Consider the following 22,912-nt stretch of genomic DNA (forward strand, 5'->3'; position numbering starts at 1 on the left):
GTTCGAATTTGACGAAACTGTTAAAATTTAACAGTCAACGGATTTTAATTACATTTTGACCAGATTAAGTTAATAAATACGTTTTATTAATGTCTAATATCTAATTAACCCAAAACTAATAAAATAAAAAAGATTGCCTCGCTCCAGGGGGAAGGATTGCCAGGGGTAGGTGTTGTTGAAGACGCGGGAGAGGATGGTGCGGCGGACGTCAGTGGGGGGAGGGGGCGGCGCAGGGGGCGGGGAAGGAGTTGTGCTCGAGGACGTCGCTAGCGGTGCTAGAAAGGAGGGGGTGGGAGAGGTAGCCGAGGGCGAGAACGAGGAGGAGGATGACGTATGCCCTGGGTTTGGATGCGGTGGTTTCGAGGCGTTTCTGGTAGGGGTTCTTCCGCCGCGGGTGGTGGTGGTGGAGGCTGCCGCCTTGCAGCAGGGGTAATTGACATGACATTGGCACATGGATTCTAAACCTTGGGCATTGCACGAATCCCCTATTTCGGAATAGAATAGAGCGGGCGAAGCCCTATTTCTTCTTTCATTCTCGGGTAGGAAGGCGCTCGAGGAAGAACCAGCATTTAGCTCATCTTCAATCTACTTTGAATCAGGGTCCAGAGCCTTTGTCCTAGCGGTAAGGAGCTTAGACATTATTGTATGAGGTGCCGAGTTCGAGTCCTCTTGACATCAGGTGTAATTTCCTCCTTTCTATAGTATAGAAGTTTATTTGTAATTTCCTCCTTCGTATAGGAGTTCATTTAAAAAAATCTACTTTGAATCAGGGAATTACCCCAAGAACAAAAAGAAGAGCTGGCGCATCAATCCCCTTGACTTAGGATTGAATTCCTCAGTCAGTTCAACAAACACTTGAGCAAAGCTGAAACACAAAGAAAACACAAAGCTGAATTCCTAAGGTGAATCACATTAATAAAACATATTTATTAACTTAATCCGGTCAAAATGTAATTAAAATTCGTTGACTGTTAAATTTTAACAGTTCCGTCAAATTCGGACCAAATGTGACTCGTTTTTATTTTTGAGGGATCAAATAATTCAAAAGATAATGTTTTGGACCAAAATCGTAAAATCGCTATATGTTAAGGACCAAATTGGGCATTTACTCTTATCTATACAAAATATTTTATAATACCAAAAAGTTGAAGTTCTTATAAGTACACAAAATTGTATTTTTTGCTTCTTTCTGTTAATTATATTTAGAAAACGCAATCTCTTTGCCCAAATGAAATACTCCATCCGTCCACGAAAAATAGGATACATTGTGAATGACACGGGATTTAATGTGAAATTGTTAAAGTAAAAGAGAAGTAGTGTCAGTGGAATGTGATATCCATATTATTAGTAAGAGATACGGGAAAAAAGTAAAAGAGAAGGAGGAAAAGTAAAAGAGAAGTAGTGATAGTGAGGTCCATATTATTAATATAAGAGAAAAGGGAAAAAAAGTAAGAGAGATGTTGAAAACTTTCCTTATTTAAATATGCTCTATTTTTCATGGACAATAAAAAATGGCAAATGGGCTCGGTACAAAATATTTCACTATTATTTTATTGTTAGTTCATGTATTACCAAATACTTTATTATTGTCATAATTTTATATCGCGCAGATGTAGATGACGCAAACTTTAAACCCTGGTGTAATAATTGTCGAAAAAAATAATTGTAAAATATTCTAAAAATTAACCGTGGAAAAACTTAATTGTAAATATTCATGTTTTATTCAAACAAAATTTAAAGAGAAAGGAGCGAGCATAATTTGGTATACGTTCCATACAAAATGTTTTACCATTATTTCAATTTAGTACAAAAAGTATTAAATTTACATATTTCATACAAAAAGTTTATTTAGTGTTCCAAAATAATACATTCCGTTAAGTCCCTACTAACACTGTTACTTCCAATTACATCATATATACAAAAAGTTTCATCAATGTTTCAAATTTGTACAAAAAAATTTAAATTAAAACTTTTCATTATTTATTTCAAACACAATTATCTTTATTATTCACAAAAATGAAAAACACATAAAAAAATCACCATTCTTCGCCATAAAATTAGAGAATTGGATTTTATTGTCGAAGTTTTCTCATGTAACAATGGAGAATACAACTAAAAAGATATTGAATCTTTCTTGTAAAAAATAAATATTGATTTATTGATTGTTTGAAGCTCAAATTAATCATTTTGTAAAGATGAAATGTGGAATTATTTGATACTATGTTCTATAAAGAATATAATAAAAAATAGAGTATATTGAAAAATAGAATTTTTTTCAAACCACGATCAATTGAAAAACAGAGTATATACTCTATATTGAAAAATAGAGTATAAAGAATATAATAAAAGATATCGACTGCTATTTTTTTAGAGTGATTAATTGTATTAAATCTTTAATTATTCTTTTATTATGATGATAAGTTGGACAAATTATAAATTAACTAACGGTGTTTAAAATATTTAACGGAATGTATTAATTTAAAATACTAATATAACTTTTTGTATGAAATATGTAAACTTAATACTTTTTGTACTAAATTGAAACAAGATAGTACTAAATTGAAACAAGATAGAAACATGTAATTACCCATAATTTGGTCCTAATCTAGAGCTACACTTTGTCCTTTCCTTGAAAAAGATGATTCCTTGTACCTCAAAGAACAATTCCTCTTCCGCATTCAACTCCAAATTCTTCTTGCATCACTACCCCAATTTGTTCAAGCAGTTCCATTTTCCTTGAATTCAATTCCCTCACACAGATATAATTCTTGACTCTATCTACCTTGAAAAGAGTCAATTTTATTGGTATGTTTACCGGCCATTTTCAATTCCTCCATCTTTGTTTTCATGCTCTTCAAAAGGGGCATAAAGATTAGATTTTTATTTAGGTGTTCTTCTGAGTTTGTGTACAATTTTGTGGGGAAAATGAGGGATTTTCCTTCTTGTTTGGGAGAGAGTGGGGTTCAAGTTGCTGATGTTTCGTGTTCAAGTGCAATTGTGAGTAAAGCCTCTCAGAATTCTGTGACTTGCATGTATAGGTGTAGGCTGTTTGATAAATCTTGCTTGATTAGCATTGTTTGGAGCAAGAATTTGATGGGGCAATGCCTCAGTGTTGAGATAGATGCTGCATCTCACCAATTTGTTTATAGAATGGATGTTAAGCCCTCCTTGTTCTCGAAGAGGAAAGGCTCCAAGTGTATAGAGCTTAATTCTTGCAAAATTGAAGTGTTTTGGGATCTTTCTGTGGCAAAATTTGGATCGGGGCCGGAGCCGTTGGGGTCTTATTATGTAGGTGTTGTGTGTAGAGGAGAGATGGTTTTTCTCATTGGGGATTTGGCAGAAGAGGCATTCAAGAAAACTGGAGCAGCTGCTGTAGTTTCTAAAGCAATGCTTGTTGCCAAGAGGGAACATACTGTGGGGAAGAGGTTTTTTGGTACCAAGGCTCGATTCTGTGAAATGGGACCGATCCATGACCTTAAGATCGAATGCGACACAAGGGGAAGTGGTGATCCGTTTCTAGTGGTTTGTGTTGATGCAAAAGCAGTTATGAAAGTGCAGCATTTGCATTGGAAGTTCCGTGGGAATAGTACAATCTTGGTTGATGACAGGCCGGTTGAGGTGTTTTGGGATGTCCATAACTGGTTGTTTGGTTCGGGCGTGGGGAGTGGGGTATTCATGTTTCAGACAAGTTTGTCAGCGGATAAACTGTGGAGCAGCCCTTCTTCGCTCTCTGATCCATCTGGCTGCTCGTTGAGATGCTCCGAGAGCTTCAAGGAGTCCAAATCGAGAAGCCTTGGATTTTCGCTAGTTTTATACGCTTGGAAGAGTGAATAGGTATATATTGATTCTTCCTTGGTTGCTAACTTTTGATATTCTTTGATCGGCTTATCTTTGATTTGATGGCGAATTTGGTTGCTTTAGAATTGTTATTTTGTCACCATAGAATGTTAGCAAAAATGCATTATGATGCTTCAATTCGAGTCTTTGTGAGTCATTTCATTGAGAGTTTCATCTTTGATTGGTCGGTCTTTTTGGATGCACGACTTTGTAAATTATCTTGTTTTGACAAGAGCCATTGTAAAATATAATCTCTCTTTCATACATTAGTTGATGATAGATTCAACCAGAGCTTCACATTTTCTAGTTGAACAAACAATTTTCTTGATAGTTCTACTTAGTTGGAGATTAGGTTTATGAATGCATACTACTAGCATTTTTGTCGTATATAAAACTACCTAGACAGCAATATTTGTTACTAGAGATTGTGTTATTCTTGTATGCTGCAATCAAATATACATGAAAAAATATAGATACAAGAATCAAGACAAGAAAATTGACTTTGAACAGAGAATGAGGCTGCTGTTTTTCAATCTCTCTTCTTAGTATTTATTGGCTTCTAAATTGCTAAACTTTCCATGGTTAGTTAAAAGAAGCTGGAAATTGATTGATGCTTTGACAATATTAGGTGACAGCTATTATAAATTTGTAGTTGAACTCGATAATGAGTTTGTCTGGTTTCAATCATGTCCCAATTTGGTGTTAAAATATGTTAGTTGAACATGTTATTTCTATTATTGGTAGTATAAGAGTTTAAAATTGTTTCTATTATTTATATAATGATAAATGTTACTCGTGTGATTTTATTTTAATGTATGAACCCAGACAGACACATAAATAAAACTATCACACCTTTACCCTTCATCAAAGAAATCAAAATACATTATTTTTTTAATGAAGAAAAAAAATGAAAAGGGAGAAATGTGACCTGTAATGTAATCCTTCCTATCTCAATATATGAATATATAAACTCAGAACTACGTACAATATCCTCCAGATTACAAAGTGATACAGTTTGCATGCATCTTACCAAATCAAGAATCACATACCATAGCTTGTATCGCATTGCTCCTTATACCATCATCGTCCCTTTCTATTTTACCACACTTTCTGTCTTTATTCTATACATTGGTACGCACCTATAATGAATCTCGAGATACTAGGAATGAACCTCTTGTTTAAAGAATGGAGGATATGTAAACGAACCGCCATGAACGGCCTTGTTGTAACTTTAGACGATAAGACCATCAAGCAGAGGTTGCTCGGCATCTTTCCTCCTCGACGCTTTTCTGTCATTTTGATGATCCCTGCAGAACCACGAGGAGAATTTATGCATATACATAGATAAGAATTAGGAACAACTACAATTGTAGATAAACGATAAAAAATAAATAGGTCTAACCGACGAGAAGATATTTGCCTGAATTGATGACATTCCAAATTGTACACATGCTAGCTACGAGGGATAATGGGAATGTGTCCTAAACCGCTATCTTATATAGTTTCAAAAGCAGCATTCAATTATCAATGCAACGGATTATGGTGTAGTGGAGTCGAGCAATAAAGTTAAGAGCAGATTTGAGACCTTACACTAGTGGATTGAAGCTCTATGGTTGTTGTATCTTCATGGTCCTGCGAAGCAGAAGGGAACATATATGATTACAACAAAGTGTGATCACATTCGACTGGGTAATACAATCTCTGTACTAAAATACCTCTATCAACAAATCCTTCCTCGTAATCATTCCGATAACACGAGAAGCACGTGGAACGACGAGTACATGCCTTAAACCTAATTGCCGGAATAAAGTATATACCTGAATCATCACCACCATCACCACGATCAACATGGTGACAATTTCAACCTCAATTCTTTAAATGAAGTAAGACAGTGACCACAAGAGTAAGATAACATGGGATTTTCACCTTAGTTAATGACATGTCTTCTGGAACAACATAAGGTGACGGGTTAAAAAATGGAACAAGGTCAATGTACATTTCCAGATCATCAGGGGTTAGGTGGATGTCATCAATAGAAATCCCCTTACTGGAAACAGGCTTGACGAATTCTGTTAGATTGTGCCTGCTATGTGGACGACCAAACAGAAAAAATTAGCATATTCTTCATGTAACTAAATGAGTAAGTGGAATGAAACTTATTTCCACCACCTGATCGGTACGGGCCCATCTCTCGAATTAAAGGGTAAAGGACTGTGTTGAAAGTCGACCTTTGACTGTAAAAGCACTAGTAGGTGACTGCAAGAATGAAAAGGATTTGATGTTGCATATCAAGTTATTTTGAATGCTCATAAGCAAAATAGTTAGGAAATTATGAAGTTGAAGCCATGTTGTAAAGCCACCTTCTCAATATGAGCCCGATGACCAGCGTCTCTCCACTTCTTGTGTGATCAATGACCTGGAAGGCATGTAAAAAAATACATCAATGATCAAGTACAACTCCTAGAGACTAATAACTGAAAAGAATGCACCAACTTACAGGAAACCCATTGTGATTGTTGCTCCTTAAAATAGAAAGTACATCCACAACCTTCACAACACGAGGGAAATAGACAACCTACAAAAAAAATATATGAAACGAACACATTCGAGGCAATGAAATGGGACAGACCCATATAGTAAGTGGTAAAAAAAGTAACTGGGGATGATATCATGATACCACCAACCTGTTGATTTCCAGAAGCCTCCTTCGCTGTCATATTCCGCATTTGGTATTTTGGTCTTGATTCCAATAAAGGAATACCCCTTAGTCGAGCCTGCTCTTCATACAGGCCTTCATTGAAAGCGTCACCAACAGCCTACAGACAGCTCTGTCAAATCTAGAGAATGGAAAGGAATATAACAGCTAGAGACCGTCTTTTGTACAGCATTTGGCCTTGCTTAATACTCTCTTGAAAACATGTGAGCACAAGGTTCTAGAAGATTCTAGGATTTCATTATAGATACATATATACACAATGGAGAATGATATTAACAAATTGAAAAAAGAAAGAAGAAAAAAATATATTTGTTCAAAGCAGCGGATAGTTCTTAGCAATATAGGTTTCAGGAAGATCATACCTTGGATATGAGGAGAACCAACATGATGAGAGGTAGAAACTTCAAGTTATTTGAAATCTCAACCATGATTACACAAAGAGATACAGTCATTCTCATAGAGCCTCCAAGAAAAGATGCAGCCCCTAAAAGAGCATACCTAATTCCAGAGACGAAAAATTATAAGACCTTTGAGAGACTATGTGAAAAAGCCTTATCAAAATTACAAAGGCGTATGATGTATCCCTATATTGACCGCCTCAAACTTTATAGGGTACCATTTCCATTTCATGAATAACAATGTCTTTAATACCCTTTAACTCAATTATGATACAATAATGTCATGGTACACTCTTCAACTCAAAATCTGAAAAGTAAATGGACTGCAGAGCATAAATCAAAATTTTAAGAACCAGAATATAATGCCAAAACATTCTGTGTTCAACTTAACATCTCAAGCATTTCTAATATTTCAGCAATCAGTGTGTAAAAGTTTATGGCCCATACTCCAATCACTAAAACTGCAATTACTTCAAAAATCAATATTTGGGTCCAGTAGTTTCTACTCTATTGATAATTTGATACTTGTTAAACCATAAATTTTGAACTTAAAGATGGCTCCAAAACATTCAGTTTGACTGTTGAGAGAGATGACAAATAATTGGTCAACTAGCAAAGAGTGGGATTGGGCACTTACGTTCCTTCTTCAATATTCAGCTTCTGGTAAAAGTTCACAACAAACATGCCAACAAGCCGACCATAAGTAGAGCCAATCATTATCCCAGGAACAAATTGACCAGCTGGAACAGCAGTTCCAAAAGTAACTACCGCTAAAGAGTAAAACATGACCTGCACAAGAACATAAAAATAGAATTCCATACATCGAGTGGTCAGAAGATCAGAGTTATTAGCATTTATAGTACAGAGATGTATATTTCTCATAATAAAGCACCATTTAGAAAATTAGTGCAATACCAAAAAGGTAAGGAGACTCTGTGCACTAAATTCATGAATTGTTTTAGCACTGAACAAATTTCTGATTGCATCATCCTGCAAGCATCACTGGTCATTAGCAAGGATCATATTATAACCATCATAAAGATAGAACTGCAGTGGAATTGTAATTGACCTGAGTGTTGAAGAATATAGTTGCAAGGTCATTGTATTCCTTGTCACTGCAATAAAACTGTAACATAAAAGATCCAATATCAATTCATTGTTCATACTTCATACAAAACCACAAAAGAGCAGTAGTCGTGTTTATCTAGTGGAGAAGTTCTACATGGGCACATCGAATTTCCACATAAAAAAGTTATGCCTAAACCAAACCAACCCTCCAGCAGAAGAATGAGCAAACAGCTGAAGAAATCTTACATTGACATAATTCCCATACATCCCTGGGCGACGTGGACACTCAATGCCAGAATTAGCATCTGCTTCAGGGCAGGGTGTGCATTTTCTAAAGATTGGCAATCCAAATGAAATAAGAGACGTTATCAAAGAGACAATGCACGCTTCAATAACCTACAGTATGAGGTGGGAAAAGTCAATTTATAGCTCACCAAGATAGTGCCAACTGCCAAAGCATAGTAATCTTATTTCAGGAACTTACTTTCACACGGTTCCCTCTCTTATGCAAATAATTTCGGCGCCAGTATGCTATGTGAAAAGTAAGTTGATTGAACAGTGCTCCTGCAAAGGCAGCAGTGAGGCAAGACTACATTAGCATGGATCATCACTCTAGTACTTGTAAAAAATTTCTTACTTATTCGCACATACCAAGAAGACCCCCAATAACACCTATGACTGCCATTGGCAACAGCTCCTGAAATGAGTAATCTTCTTGACCACTAAAAAGAACCTTTGTCAGAATGGATGTCAACACAGATGGATCAGAAATAAATTAGACATAATCAAGTAAAGCTTTCAGATCGTCACCCTGAGATGTCCCAAATAATAAAGCCTCCAGAACCAAAATGTCCACATTTTCCACTCCTACACCACGCCATTGCTGTCCGTACAACCACACCCACAATGGCAGATGTGAAAAAGACACGCCACATGAGCTGACTCCTCCACCTTAAATAAGAAAGACATAACTGAGTTCAGGTAACAATCACACTCAACCAATCCAAGCAACTGTCAAGACTTAGGGAGTTCAAGTAGACTGTTGAAACAAATTATCCATAGTAATTAATGCCCACCGGCATAAGAACACTTGGCAGATCATACTAAAAATGATTTGCTGGCATAAGAACACTTACCATGATGTTACTTCTTCTAGTGCAAACAATACACCACCAACTGGAGCTCTAAATGCAGCAGCCACTCCTGCTGCACATCCACAGGTGACCTTGTTCAAAAAATTAAAACAGTACAAATGAGCAAACCAGAGAGGCCTTGTCGCCTCTTCGATCACAACAACAATGTAATCTTTTAAAAAAAAACACATCCAATTGGCCACATAGGTTGCAAAAAAGGTTTAGATCAATTCAATATTCACTAGGGCAAAAGGAACACAGAATAAAAAATACAAGTTCCACATTAAATCCATCTCGGGTATATCTAACATGTTAAGATCAACTTACAAGATCACGCCGATCTCGTTCACTGGTAAAGATCTGTAGCCATCTTGTGCGCAGATGATACTTTGTGGATCCACCCTGTAGCAATAAACAAGAGGGAAGTTAAGAAAGCAGCTTGGTCCAGAACCAGCACATTAGAAAAAGAAAAAGACTTCTTATGTGGTCACTGCAATTAATCTTCCCTTGGGAGTTGCCTAGCAATAAATAAAAAGGCATTTAAACAAGTGATCATATATTTGACAGGTCTATGCATAGAAGTTGAATGAAATTTGAAGGCCTCAATTTACCATTGAAACAAATTCCTTGCGAAATTCAAACAAACATTTAAACACTTGCATGTCCAAGCGTGGAAGCAATACAAGCGCCAATATGCACAAGTGAACCTTCTTTACCAATAAATAAAAAAGCATAAACAAGTGATCATTTATTTGACTAGTCTATGCATAGAAGTTGAGTGAAATTTGAACACAAACATTTAAACACTTTCCTGTCCAAGCATGGAAGCAATACAAGCGCCAATATGCACAAGTGGACCTTCTTTACCAAGTGCTAAACCACCTCCCACGGATCCTATGCTGCCAAAAATCTATAGATGGGGTAAACTAATGTAAGCATTCACACAGCAATTATTTAGTGGAGTATCAAATAACATGCAGAGAACAGACACCCTACCTTGCCTACTAAAGTCCTGAACAATAGTATACCATGTGTGTCAATTCCTGCACATGTGGAGGACTGTCATGAGATTCAACAAGAAAGTAACCATCAACAGATCTGTCTCATTTAAACTTACCGTTTAAATAACCCTTTATTTCAGGGATTCCTGATCCCGCAGCTTCAGGTGAAAATTGTGTAACAATATAAACTGAGGATAACACTAGAGCCAAGTTGATCAGTGTATAGACCAAAAATCCAGCAAAGTATGACTTCTGAATCAGATTGAATGTCCAGGAATATTTCCATCCGGCAAAGTTCTCAACAGAAAGATTGATAAACACAGCAGCTAGTGCAGTACCTGATGGTAAGTATCAAGACAGTCAATGAAAGAAGTTACTTTCTGGGAACTCTGTTGGCTCTGGAGATTTACTCCGAGACAGTGAATATCTAATCAACCAGTAGATCAGACAAAGACAGAGGTAGCAAACTTACCAATCCCAATAAGCAATGCCATAAGCCATTTTACCACCACACTATACGCCATATAAACCTTCCCCCTTTTTGCCTGTAATTCAACAATACAGACTGAACCATTACGATAATAAGAAAAAGAATGGGTAAGTCATATTCATGGATATATGACCCAGTCCTGAATTATTTTTTCACTAAAACTGACTCGTACTCCATTCAATTTCTTGACTAGCATCAATTTTGGTCTCTCTGCATTTGCACAAATTATTCTTTCAATAAAAAAAGGATCCTATTGATAAAATGGAATGTAAGATACCTTCAAAGAAGATAGTATAAAATTGAATGCAATAGTGGCATGAAAAGGACAATTGAGTTAGCACCATGGAGTACGACAAGCTTTTCTCCACATTAATGCTAATAATCCAAACATAATTCCCCTTTTGAAAAAATAAATCAAACTAGTAAATTCAGCTCAACAAAATAAAAATCAGTCACAAATACTATCTAAATCCATGAGCCAGTTTGTTCTTAATAAATCTACAATCAGGCTACATAATTCAACCCATAAATCCGATAAAGATCAAAACTTCACGCATAAACGCGAGTGTTATACTGCACCTGTTCTTGTCTGTAGGCATAATTTTCAATTACTTCATAGTCAAGGCTTTCAACAGTGCCGCCATCGCCCTTCTTAATCCGGCTGAAATCTCCGGCAGAAATCCCATCTGCTTCCACCTCCGAGTTAGGCACCCGTGACCAGATCAACTTCGCCGTCTCCATCCCATTCTGCAAATGATTCGACAGCATCCTCTCTCCCTCTCTCTGTGTCACTCAATATACGAGCATGAAGCGAAATTCGAACGTAAAAGCAAGCCACAATCTGATCAAATCCAAACACTTAAATCTCGGGGGGGATTCTTCAATTAGAAGAAAGAATTACTGGATTCCAAATCAAAATGCTTCGTGACTAGGCAGAATCAAGTTCCTTCCCGGATCAAATCAAAACCCTAACTGAATACGACTGTTTCCGGAGTGAAATCTTCAGGGGTTTCCAGAGAATCACACGATTCAGAAAAAGGAACAACCAAATTACAGAGATTCAGCGATGCTGCAGCTCCCACGAATTGACAGGAGAGAGTTATTGGGGAATTGAATTGAGTGCCAATTTTTCTTTTAAAAAAAACAAAATTAAAATAGTTATCTCGGCGGTCAAGAGAAATCGAGAGTGACAACTGCACCGAATGAGTATGAAAGAAAGCAAGACGGTTAATTTTGCTTTTTAAGTGGTTTAATTTCTAATTATATCTATTCATCTTGAATATAATAATACAAATATAAAATATAATTGAATATACATGAAGTCACGAACCTATACACAGAATGACATAAAGGGTATATATGAAATTGCATTTAATTGAGATCGTCACATCCATCAATTAAACTATCTTCCTTTTCTGAAATAGAATATATTTATTTAACGATTTAAATTGCAAGGAGTGAAGGTGGATTTCGATATTTAAAAATGAAAGAAAAAGATGCTATTAAATTCTAAATTTGGACGGTTATTGTCATTATCTTGTAGACCTAAATACATAAATCATGAAAGGTGTATGTATTGTCTAATGTAATTGGATCCTCTTAAAAATTCCAAGAAATGTCGACCACTATTAGTGAGTGGGGCATTCGTAGATCTACACTATGTCTAAACCATCAAATTATAAAATTATGACACAACATTATATGCATTCCATCAAAGACCAAAATCCAAATAATTCCTAATATGCAGTCAAAGAAAAGAGCACTTTCTAAATTATTCCTTACCAATTGTGGGACTGTTATATCGAACGATAACCATGTCGATTTAGAAAGACGCTCAACCTTACAAAGAAATTCAAAGAACTTGCATACTCGTGTTTGTTTAGTCAAAAATAAATAAGGATCTCAATTCAGTATGATAGGATAATTCGAATAATCCACTAAATTTAGAGTGTGAATGATTAAATTCGATGCAGCCGGCAACATGACCAAGGGCCTGCACTCAGGGGTGGAACTACATATAAAGGGGAAGGCTTCTGCCCCTAATGAATCCAATTATTTTTAAAAATTTCTATTATAAAATTTCAAAATATGTTCATATTTTACACATATTATTATACTCCCTCCGTCCCAAAAAAAATGTGCATTTGGGACGGCACGGGAATTAAGAAAAAATTGATAAAGTAAGAGAGAGGAGAGAAGGATAGTTAAAGTAGTGTTAGTGGATAGTGGGACCTACATTATTAAATTGATATAACTTTCTAAAAATGGAATGCACATATTTTTGCGGGACAGACAGAAATGGAAAGTGCACATATTTTTATGGGACAGAGGGAGTAGTATAAAAGCCCCTATTGATAATCTAAATTACTTGAAAATTTATTTTTAAATAAAATTTAAAAAAATTAACCCCACTCGTATTCATTTCTGCGTCCGCCACTGTTCACAATAAATGATGTGAATATGTGAATTCGGCGGTGTTGGGCTGGAGGAGTTGGGTGTGGTGAGAGTGGGGTTGGGGGTGGGGAGGCGCTCGATGTCGTAGGAGGCATGAAGGGTGCAAGCTCCACGGCAGAGATGGGCTGCTTTGTGACGTTGGGAATGAAAGCTCACTCCTTCCATCTGAAGCTTGGAAATTTAATTTTTTTTAGTGATTTTTTCTCTCATTTTTGGCAATAATATATTCTAAAATACCATAGCAGAAATCAAAACTTTGTAGGTAAACTTAGTAGTCGATTTTCATTTCTGTGGGTCATAGCACAACGATTTAGTCTTAGATTTCATTTCTCAAGAATTCTCAAATGGCAAGTCTAGCTTAAAGCCCAATATATTGTTGCAATTGTTACTTATTCTTCCACCATGTTTGACTACTGATTCGACATGTTAATTATAGGGAAAATAGCCTTAATCATGAATTTTCCCTAAAATATGATATTTCATGCAAATTCTAAAAGTGGTAGGAAATATTATGAACTTTAATAGATGTATTGATTACCCATGAAATGGATTTTCTAGCCACTTTTAAGTGACGTGGCTCGTCGGACATCCTACACATAACATAGAAATAGGACAAAGCATAACGTTCTTAAAATAGCAAAACATCGTTGTTTGAACCTTAACTACAATTATAAGGGGGGAGGATCCCCTACCGTGGGGAAAATCACAGCACAAGGTGCTGTGCTACAAAACGACACAGTTTTGCAATAAATTACATCTATTTTTTTTTGTCAATAAGCTCATTAACTATTTTAGATTTTAATTAAGTCTTCTCCTCCTTTTTCCTCTAAAATCAATGAACTGGTTAGAAAATTCATTTCAGGAGAAATTCACGCATCAATCAAAGTTTATGATATTTCCTGTCAATTTTAAAGTTGGTAGGAAATACCAGATTTTGAGGAAAGTTTATGGTTTTTAAGGAAATTTCCCTTAATTAAAAGTTTCATGTTCTCTATAGAACTATTCTCAATTTTAAGATACACATTAAAATTTATCATAATGTATTTACGTTTCATTTTAATTTAAAAATTTTAAATAATTTTTTTAATGCCAAGATCCATTATAAATTTTTTTAAACTCAAACACATAATCTGGACAATTGAACGGATTTCAAAGTCTGTAAAATTCTGCAAGTAAGATTGGCATAAAAATTCTAATTGATATTAGAAAAAAAAAGTATACATCTCCAGGAATAGCAAATTTCTAATTGATATTAGAAAAAAATGTATACATCTCCATTAATACCGAAAAATAGCTCAAATCGATTTGATATTCTGGTGCTGCACCACCAGTACGGACACAGGCACAGTCAGATCCGGCGACGCCAGCATGTCCCCAACAGGTCCCAGCTCTGCCAAATCATTCCACTCACTCAGCCCCAACAGCTGCGGCGTGTCGTCTTTATGCCTCCTCCCGACCATGATGAGATCAAACGCCTCCTCCATGGCGTGTATGAGCATCGCCGTCTCCGCCCCGTCCTTGACCCTCTCCTCCCGGTACATGATGTTGTCCTGCTGCGTCCCCTGCATCCTCGTCTCCTTCAGTATCTCCGCGTCCAGCACCGCGTCCCACTGGCTGTCCCCGGCATATATGTCCCACGGCACGAACCTCACCACCGTCAGGCAGACGTCTGGCGACAGGGCCATGCGCCTCGCGTACGCCAGCGCCTCCCTGTCGTCCGCCCCCCCGAAGAACGCCACCCCCACGTTGTACGCGGACGAGGCAGCGCGGCGGGCCTTGTGGCGGTCCACCAGGATGGCGACCGAGCATGGCGCCAGGTCCAGGACCTGGCAGTTGATGGCCCGCATGCTGCTGGAGTCGAGTATGAACTTGCCCTGGTGATTCCACTTCCTGTGGAATGGGAGTATGATCAGTGATGCCAGCTTGTTGAATGCCACGGTGCAGATGTCGTGGTGCATGAACTTCGTCAACGACATGGCGGTGAACTGCTGCACGGTTGCAACGCCCGAGTATTGCTGCTCGAGCGAGGAGAGTATGTCGATCATTTTCTGAGTCCTGGTAGTGCTGTTTGATGATTTTTGGCCTAGTTGGTGGTCGATTAGCTGCGGGTGGGCCCGACCAGCTAGCTCCACCATGTGGAGGGCGTACAGAGCGATGGGGCTGTCTCTGCTCGGGAAGGAAACTTCTACGACTTTCCGGATCGCTAATGCGTCGTCCACGCGATGCGCGCATGCGAGGACACGTAGCTCGGAGTTGATTGCGGTGTGTTGGATGTCTCTTTTCTGGTAACCAGTGTACAATGTTGAGTAGTCGTAGAGAGACTTCACCACCAGGCTCGATAGAGCAGATTGTATCAGGACTGATGTAGTCAGCATAGAGAATGTTTCTCCATCAAATGTCTGTAGTTCAACACAGGAAAATATCAATAGTTTTGAAATGAGAGAGGATGAAAGTGACTGATACAGTTCCAGCAGTAGACGCTAGCGACGCAACTGACCTGGTTAACATAATTGTAGTAGTAAAAGGACATTTGGACAACTCCTTGAGCACTCATGATGAAGGCAAGAGCAACAGCATCTTTAACAGGCACTCTACATATGATTGCTGGCACGAAAACAGACACCAGCTTCATTACCAAACATGATCCGACAACAGACCAGACTAGGCTAACGAATTGTAGATCGAAGATCTCAACTAGATTCACATTCATCCCGCAATAAGTGACCAAAAGTGGTGCCAACAAGCCCGAAACTAACGTCTCCATCCTGTTGACCATCGTGGCCCCCAAAGGCGGCCCATCAGGCACTACTAACCCAAGCAAAAATGGGCCATACTGATAGTTGAGGCCGACGTTATCAGTAAGCAACACCACAACCAACACCAAGAAAGACATGAGGATGACATGAAATTTGTGAACTGGTTTCCCTTCAGGTGTATTCTTGATGATCCAGAGGCTGAGCGGGCGCCCCACGCAGAAGATGAACAAAATTAAGCAGACGGTCAAGAAAGTAGAGTGGACCATGATAACATTTGCAAAGCTCATGATTCCGACTCTGCCATAGGTGATCACAGTCGACGAGAGGTTGCTAACCATGTCACTGATCAGAGCCGAAGCTAGGGCAAGGCGGCCCAGCTCAGAGTTCATGATTTTGAGATCAACAAGCATGGTTGCAATGACAGGAAAGGGGAACAAATTCTGGATGGAGATAGTGTTTTTGTAAGCCGGGATTCGATACTTGTGTATCTCTTTTTGTTGTAGCACAGTCATCATCAAGCTACCACCGAGTGGAAGTGTGACAGCAAGAACTCCGATTGTCCACGCCTTGATACCGGTCCTCAGCACAGTCCTGGGATCCATCTTCACACCACTTAGGAATATGAAAAATATGTAGCCAATTTTGGAGAGTAAGTCCAAGTAAACATCTCCTTTTGGTGGGAATAATACTTTCTCCACATTTGGAAACTGTCCTAGAATAGTAGGCCCAAGTATGATTCCAGCCTGGTTCAAACAAACACATGGCTCATTTAGCAATGTTACATTACATATGATAAACTTCCCCTAAAAAAAGGGAAATTTTATCCATTTTGAGTGCCTGTTTGGCGGGCATGTTAAGATAACACAAGATAACTAGAATAAGATGGGCTTTAAACGCCTAACATGGGCCTCAACTTATGTACCAAACATTCCAATAAAGCCCATATAACCTATGGCCTTATCTAGACTACCAAACAGAATAAACATGACAAGAGAAAATGAACATTATTGCATGATAGTGTTTATAAACACGTACGAGGATTTCCGAGACAAGGCGAGGCAAATTGAAGCGACGGAGGAGGAGATGAAGGGATTGGGTGATGAAGAAAATGATGGCAAGCTGAAGCTGGAGGCGGGGGAGGGCAAAGTCGAGTAAGTCTGCGTTGTCATGGGAGCCCCAGATGCCGGTGGAGTGCAGCGCCATATCGACATAGCAGAAATCGGTAGTAACGTTGCCGGGGCGCTCCCTGCCGCCGTGGCCGGTGGAAGACCCCATATCCATGGCTCCGGCCTCTTTGATTTATCCTCGGCTTCCAATTTGGAAGGGGAGGTGCAAGAGGCTAAGGGGGGAACAAACTTTTGTTTGCTTTCTTTCCCTCTTTTATTACTTTTCGATTTTTTTGTTGGAAATGGATGGAGCTACGACAAATCTGCTCACCCCTTTCACTTACGTAGCTACATGCGCATCACATATTTAACTTTATAATTAACCTTGCACTATTTTTTTAAAAATTAATCAGTCATTAATATGAAGATTAGATAAGTAACAAACATCTTTAGTATTAAACTTTGGTTAAATTTTTGATTAATTTTATTAGAATGTACTATATTTATATTCTATTTTTAAATTAAGAGTAGTGAATGTTTCAACATTTATAATAAGAAGAGAAGAGAAAATAAGCACAGCAAAATATGTTGTATGTCAAAGTTGGTAACTAAGCTATACTTTGCTTTTTAGTTCAACTTACTACTAATATTGAATACGCATTTGATTTGATTCATTACAAGTTTTCAAAAATGTAAAAAAAGGTTAATACAAAAAGTTAAATGATACTTTAGCCTCAATTTTATGTAGTACTATTAATTTACTAATAAAATGCAAGTAAAATGAATTAACAGAATTAGACTTGACAACTAGGTCAGGCTGGCGTAGCCCAGCTCGACCCAGGCTAGACACATTAGTATATGGTCAAACGTAGTATCGACACCTTATATAAGACATCAAATATAGGTATGTTTTTATAGTGCTTACCAAACGAGCCCAAAATATATATAGTATACATTATTCTTATCAAACTCAAATTCTTTTATCGAATTAATTAGGGGCAAACAATTAAGTCAATCTTACCAGTCAACTAACTTTGATAAAAAAAATTAATAATAAGAAAATATTGGCTTTTCTTGGAAAGAAACTTTTGAATGGAGGATTTTAGGCCTAAGTGAGTGTTGGCCAAAAGTATTAGAAGGTCCTACATACAAAATTGAATATTCTTCCATTCAAATTCTACTTTATGAAGCTAATTAAGTTGGAGATGACTTCAAATTAGTACAATCATGCAAACTCCTTTTTAAATGTGAATTAAATGACTCAAAAGACATATATCAATGCCTTGATAATTCGTAGTATTTGATACTACTATAAACAATGACCGTTGTCTGATTTTGCTTTTCCAATTGGGAAATTAAATTAAAGAAGGTCCATTATATATTTGAATATTTTAATTATAATAGAGCAAGTTTGTATATGGTGTGGATCATGATGTTTGAATCTTTCATTTTCTGAATACTGATTCAATTGATCAAATACCAATAGACATTGTGTTGTAGACGATCACGCTAAATAAGATTGGAAACAATAAATAGTAAATGAACCTTTTTTTTGTGCTGTATTATTTGACAACTTGCCTATCCAATAATGGCACTCTCTCAGTGTGTGGATTTTGCATCAAAATGGTGCTTACTTTGAATGCATTAGTTGTTGTTAGGATTCGCACACACAAGGCTTTCACACACTCAATAAGATCACACACACACTCACTGTTGTATGAGATCACACAATGCAGAAAACACACACACTCACACTTTGAGTATTGAAGATGATAATCTTGGAGAGAAAACTGGAAAACTCTTTATTGATTAAACTCTACTCTAAACTACATACACGGTGAGCTATTTAAAGCTCTATAATCAAGTAGCAACTGCTACTAACTAACTACAAGAAGAATCAAGAAAGCAAGAAGAATAACCGCTACATCTCAGCTAACTAACTGCTGCTCCAACGGCTAGTTCGGCTAGGTTGCTTCTTCCTTCTCGGTTCAAGACCGAACTCCTTCCTCGGTTCAAGACCGAACTCCTTCCTCGGCTTACAACCGAACTCCTTCCTACTCGGCTCATTCCAGCTCAACGCCGAGCTTCCTTACCGAGCTTCCTTACCGATGAGCTTACCGACTTCTGCCTTCTTCTTCTCGGCTAGTTCCAGCTCGGTAAGCCGAGCTTACCGAACTCCTTTCTAGCCGAGCTTCTTCCAACTGAAATGAGCACTCCATTATTACAATTCTCCACCTGAGGGCTCATCTCAGTTCTTGCACAAACTTCTTATTCCACTGTCTAGGACTTTGCTTAAGTCCATAAAGACTTTTCTGTAACAGGCACACCTTGCCTTCTTCTCCAATCTTCACATAGCCCTCTGGCTGTTCCATGAAGATAGTTTCCTCTAGATCTCCATTTAGGAAGGCTGTCTTCACATCAAGCTGTTGTAGCTCCCAGTCAAGCTGATTCACCACAGCCAATAGAATCCTAATCGAAGTGTGCTTCACAACAGGTGCAAACACTTCATTGAAATCGATTCCCTCCTGCTGTGTAAAGCCTCTAGCCACCAGCCTTGCCTTGAACCTGATTCTGTCTTTATCAGTGGTCTCTACCTTCTTTTTAAACAACCACTTGCAACTGATCAGCTTCCTCTCCTTTCCATCTGTATTCAGCTTGGATTTGTCCACCAAAATCCATGTTTTGTTCTTGAGTAAAGACTCTATTTCCTCATTCATGGCTTCAATCCATCTTTCTCTATCTTTGCTCTGCATAGCTTCTTTATATGTGAGTGGATCTGCACCATCAATACCTTCAGCTGCACACAGAGCATAATACACAACATCAGAGAACTTTGTTGGTGGCCTTGTTTCTCTTCTAACTCTGTCCCTTGCAAGCTGATAGTCTCTGATAGAGTCTGATATAGACTCACCAGCCTGGTTGCCCTGAGTTGGAGCCTCTTCTTTATCTGAATCAGACTCACTCCCTGAGTCAATAACTCCACCTGCTCCTAGGCCAACCCCCACAGGCTCCACCTTGAAGAAATCACCCTCATCTTCACTGGAGTCCAGCTTATCTTTCAGGTATGGCATCTGATCCTCCAAGAACACCACATCCCTACTCACCAAGACCTTCTGCTTACCGGGCTCAATACACCAGAGCCTATACCCCTTAACACCCCTCTGATACCCCAGCAAGATACATTTCAGAGCCCTAGCTTCAAGCTTACTTTGCCTAGCATGAGCATAGGCCACACACCCAAACACCTTGTATTTTGAGTAGTCACTATGAGCTCCATACCACATGTAATCAGGAGTTTCAGATTTCAGGGCAGTAGATGGGCATTTATTGATGAGATAGGCTGCTGTATACACAGCCTCACCCCAGAATCTGCTGCTCAAACCAGACCCAAGAAGTAGGCACCTCACCCTCTCTAGGATTGTCCTATTCATCCTTTCCACAACACCATTTTGCTGAGGATTACCAGGAACAGTCCGGTGCCTCTTCATACCCTTCTCTTTACAAAACAGATCAAACTCAGCAGACAAGAACTCTAGGCCATTGTCTGTCCTTAAGCATTTAACACTTCTACCCTTCTCTAGCTCAACCTCCTTACACCATATTTTGAACTTTGTGAGTGTTTCAGATTTTTCTTTAAGAATATATACCCACAACTTCCTTGTATAGTCATCAATGATAGCTAGATAATACTTTCCTCCACCAATTGAACACACCGGTGAAGGCCCCCAAAGATCACTATGTATGTAGTCTAAAGGGGCTGTAGAAGAGTGAATACCTGTAGGATAGGGTGCCTTCTTAGCCTTTCCAAGTATACATTGCTCACAGGGGTCCATCTTGTTGAAATCTCCAGAGATCAGACCCTTCTTGATGAGTTCTTTCAAGCTTCCTTCGGCTGGGTGGCCCAATCTCTTGTGCCATAGCATTATGGAATCATCTGACACTGCATTGCTTTCTCCATCAACAGCCTTAGCCTTCAGATAATAGAGAATATGCTCTCTGTCAGCCTCCATCATCACTGCATCTCCAGATTTCACAAACAATTTTCCTTGACTCATCAATATGGTGAACCCTTTCTGTTCCAGCATTCCCAATGAGATGAGGTTCCTCTTTACTTCTGGAATATACCTCACCCCAGTTAGGATCTTTATAGAGCCATCTTGTAGGCTTAGCTTTACCTTCCCTATTCCTTTGATCTGACAAATGTGATTATTACCAAGAACAACCGTACCCGATGCTTCTTGAAGATCATGAAACCAGCTTCTATTGGGGCACATATGGAAGCTGCACCCCGAGTCCATTATCCACCTATGACTGACCCCACTATCACTGATATTCATGAGTTGAGCCGGGGGATCAGCACTCTCCACACAATCAGATTGATTGTGTCCCTCAGAGGCCATCTTTCTCTTCCATGCATGACAATCTTTCTTCAAATGTCCAGGTTTCTTGCACCAATAGCAAGCTCTGGTTTCCTTCTGAGCATCAGAACTTGAGGGTTTAGGGCCCTCAAACTTCTTCTTGAAGTTCTGCTTCTTGAACTTCTTCACATTCAAGGCCTCTGCAGCTTGAACATTGGAGCTTGCAGAGCCTCTGTTGGCTGTCTTCTGGAGTTCTTTGGCCATCAAGGCTGAATAGACTTCTGCATAGGTGATAGGTTTATCTCTTCCATAGATAATTGCATCACTTAGCTGGTCATACGAGCTAGGCAAGGCATTCAAGGTGAGAATGGCCTTATCCTCATCTGAGATCTTGACATCAACAGATCCCAGGTCATCAATGATCTTGTTGAACTCCTCTAGCTGCTCAATGATGGACCTATCTCCAGAAAAACTATAGGCATACAGCCTCTTCTTGAGATACAGCCGGTTAGCCAAGGATTTGGCCAAGTAAACTTCATCTAACTTGTCCAAGATCTCCACCGCAGTCTTGGCTTCTTGAACTTCCCTCAAGACCTTATCTCCAAGGCACAGAATCACTGCAGAATGTGCCTTGAGCTGCATTTCCTCCATCTTTGCCTGAGCTTTTTCATCAAGCACTGGAGCCTTTCCTTTCTCCTCTGATTTTGCAAGAACTGCCGTCAAGCCTTGTTGAATTAAAACCGCCTTCATCTTCATCTTCCACAGGCCATAATCATTCTTGCCTGTGAACTTTTCTGCATCAAGCCTTGCTGCCATCTCTGAAACCGTTTGATCCTCTGCAAATCAGTTTCAATATCCCTTTCCCACAGACGGCGCCACTTGTTAGGATTCGCACACACAAGGCTTTCACACACTCAATAAGATCACACACACACTCACTGTTGTATGAGATCACACAATGCAGAAAACACACACACTCACACTTTGAGTATTGAAGATGATAATCTTGGAGAGAAAACTGGAAAACTCTTTATTGATTAAACTCTACTCTAAACTACATACACGGTGAGCTATTTAAAGCTCTATAATCAAGTAGCAACTGCTACTAACTAACTACAAGAAGAATCAAGAAAGCAAGAAGAATAACCGCTACATCTCAGCTAACTAACTGCTGCTCCAACGGCTAGTTCGGCTAGGTTGCTTCTTCCTTCTCGGTTCAAGACCGAACTCCTTCCTCGGTTCAAGACCGAACTCCTTCCTCGGCTTACAACCGAACTCCTTCCTACTCGGCTCATTCCAGCTCAACGCCGAGCTTCCTTACCGAGCTTTCTTACCGATGAGCTTACCGACTTCTGCCTTCTTCTTCTCGGCTAGTTCCAGCTCGGTAAGCCGAGCTTACCGAACTCCTTTCTAGCCGAGCTTCTTCCAACTGAAATGAGCACTCCATTATTACAGTTGTAATATTGATTATAGTTAATTTGGGGATAAACTAAAATGACTCATATATATGTCTTCTGTCTTAATTTTTTATAATCCCAAAGTATCAATCTTCAAGTTATAGGATACTATTTTGTAAATTATTTCATTCAAATATC

At 38.6% G+C, this 22,912-nt stretch overlaps 3 protein-coding genes across 5 annotated transcripts; 1 reads left to right on the forward strand and 2 right to left on the reverse strand.

Annotated features, from left to right (window-relative positions):
* The first annotated feature begins 2,560 nt into the window (after nt 1-2,560).
* Nucleotides 2,561-4,106, forward strand: LOC121776101. Its single transcript, XM_042173235.1, has 2 exons — nt 2,561-2,805; nt 3,039-4,106. Exon 2 carries the CDS (start codon nt 3,094-3,096, stop codon nt 3,832-3,834), a length of 741 nt encoding a protein of 246 aa, XP_042029169.1. The 5' UTR covers nt 2,561-2,805; nt 3,039-3,093; the 3' UTR covers nt 3,835-4,106.
* A 662-nt stretch (nt 4,107-4,768) lies between these two features.
* Nucleotides 4,769-11,867, reverse strand: LOC121777096 (chloride channel protein CLC-d-like). Of its 3 annotated transcripts, none has more exons than XM_042174238.1 (23): nt 11,223-11,867; nt 10,626-10,698; nt 10,270-10,491; nt 10,149-10,195; nt 9,964-10,062; nt 9,480-9,554; nt 9,156-9,244; nt 8,830-8,970; nt 8,671-8,741; nt 8,504-8,583; nt 8,266-8,415; nt 8,021-8,077; nt 7,867-7,941; nt 7,589-7,740; nt 6,916-7,051; nt 6,522-6,653; nt 6,335-6,412; nt 6,198-6,253; nt 6,007-6,093; nt 5,764-5,923; nt 5,553-5,654; nt 5,428-5,469; nt 4,769-5,144 (listed from the first exon to the last, which is right to left on the reverse strand). In XM_042174238.1, the coding sequence occupies exons 1-23, from the start codon at nt 11,409-11,411 to the stop codon at nt 5,130-5,132; spliced, it is 2,328 nt and encodes a 775-aa protein (XP_042030172.1). In that variant the 5' UTR covers nt 11,412-11,867; the 3' UTR covers nt 4,769-5,129. The 3 variants fall into 3 exon arrangements, with proteins under 3 accessions (XP_042030172.1, XP_042030170.1, XP_042030171.1); XM_042174236.1 differs by having other exon boundaries at nt 5,423-5,469; XM_042174237.1 differs by having other exon boundaries at nt 5,423-5,469; nt 5,764-5,920; nt 11,223-11,866.
* A 2,408-nt stretch (nt 11,868-14,275) lies between these two features.
* Nucleotides 14,276-17,187, reverse strand: LOC121776376 (cation/H(+) antiporter 4-like). The gene is made up of 3 exons (XM_042173549.1): nt 16,889-17,187; nt 15,595-16,596; nt 14,276-15,496 (listed from the first exon to the last, which is right to left on the reverse strand). The coding sequence occupies exons 1-3, from the start codon at nt 17,132-17,134 to the stop codon at nt 14,393-14,395; spliced, it is 2,352 nt and encodes a 783-aa protein (XP_042029483.1). The 5' UTR covers nt 17,135-17,187; the 3' UTR covers nt 14,276-14,392.
* Between the last annotated feature and the right edge of the window lie 5,725 nt (nt 17,188-22,912).

The sequence above is a fragment of the Salvia splendens genome, chromosome 18, assembly GCF_004379255.2.
Source record: "Salvia splendens isolate huo1 chromosome 18, SspV2, whole genome shotgun sequence".
In the NCBI taxonomy this organism is placed as follows: domain Eukaryota; kingdom Viridiplantae; phylum Streptophyta; class Magnoliopsida; order Lamiales; family Lamiaceae; genus Salvia; species Salvia splendens.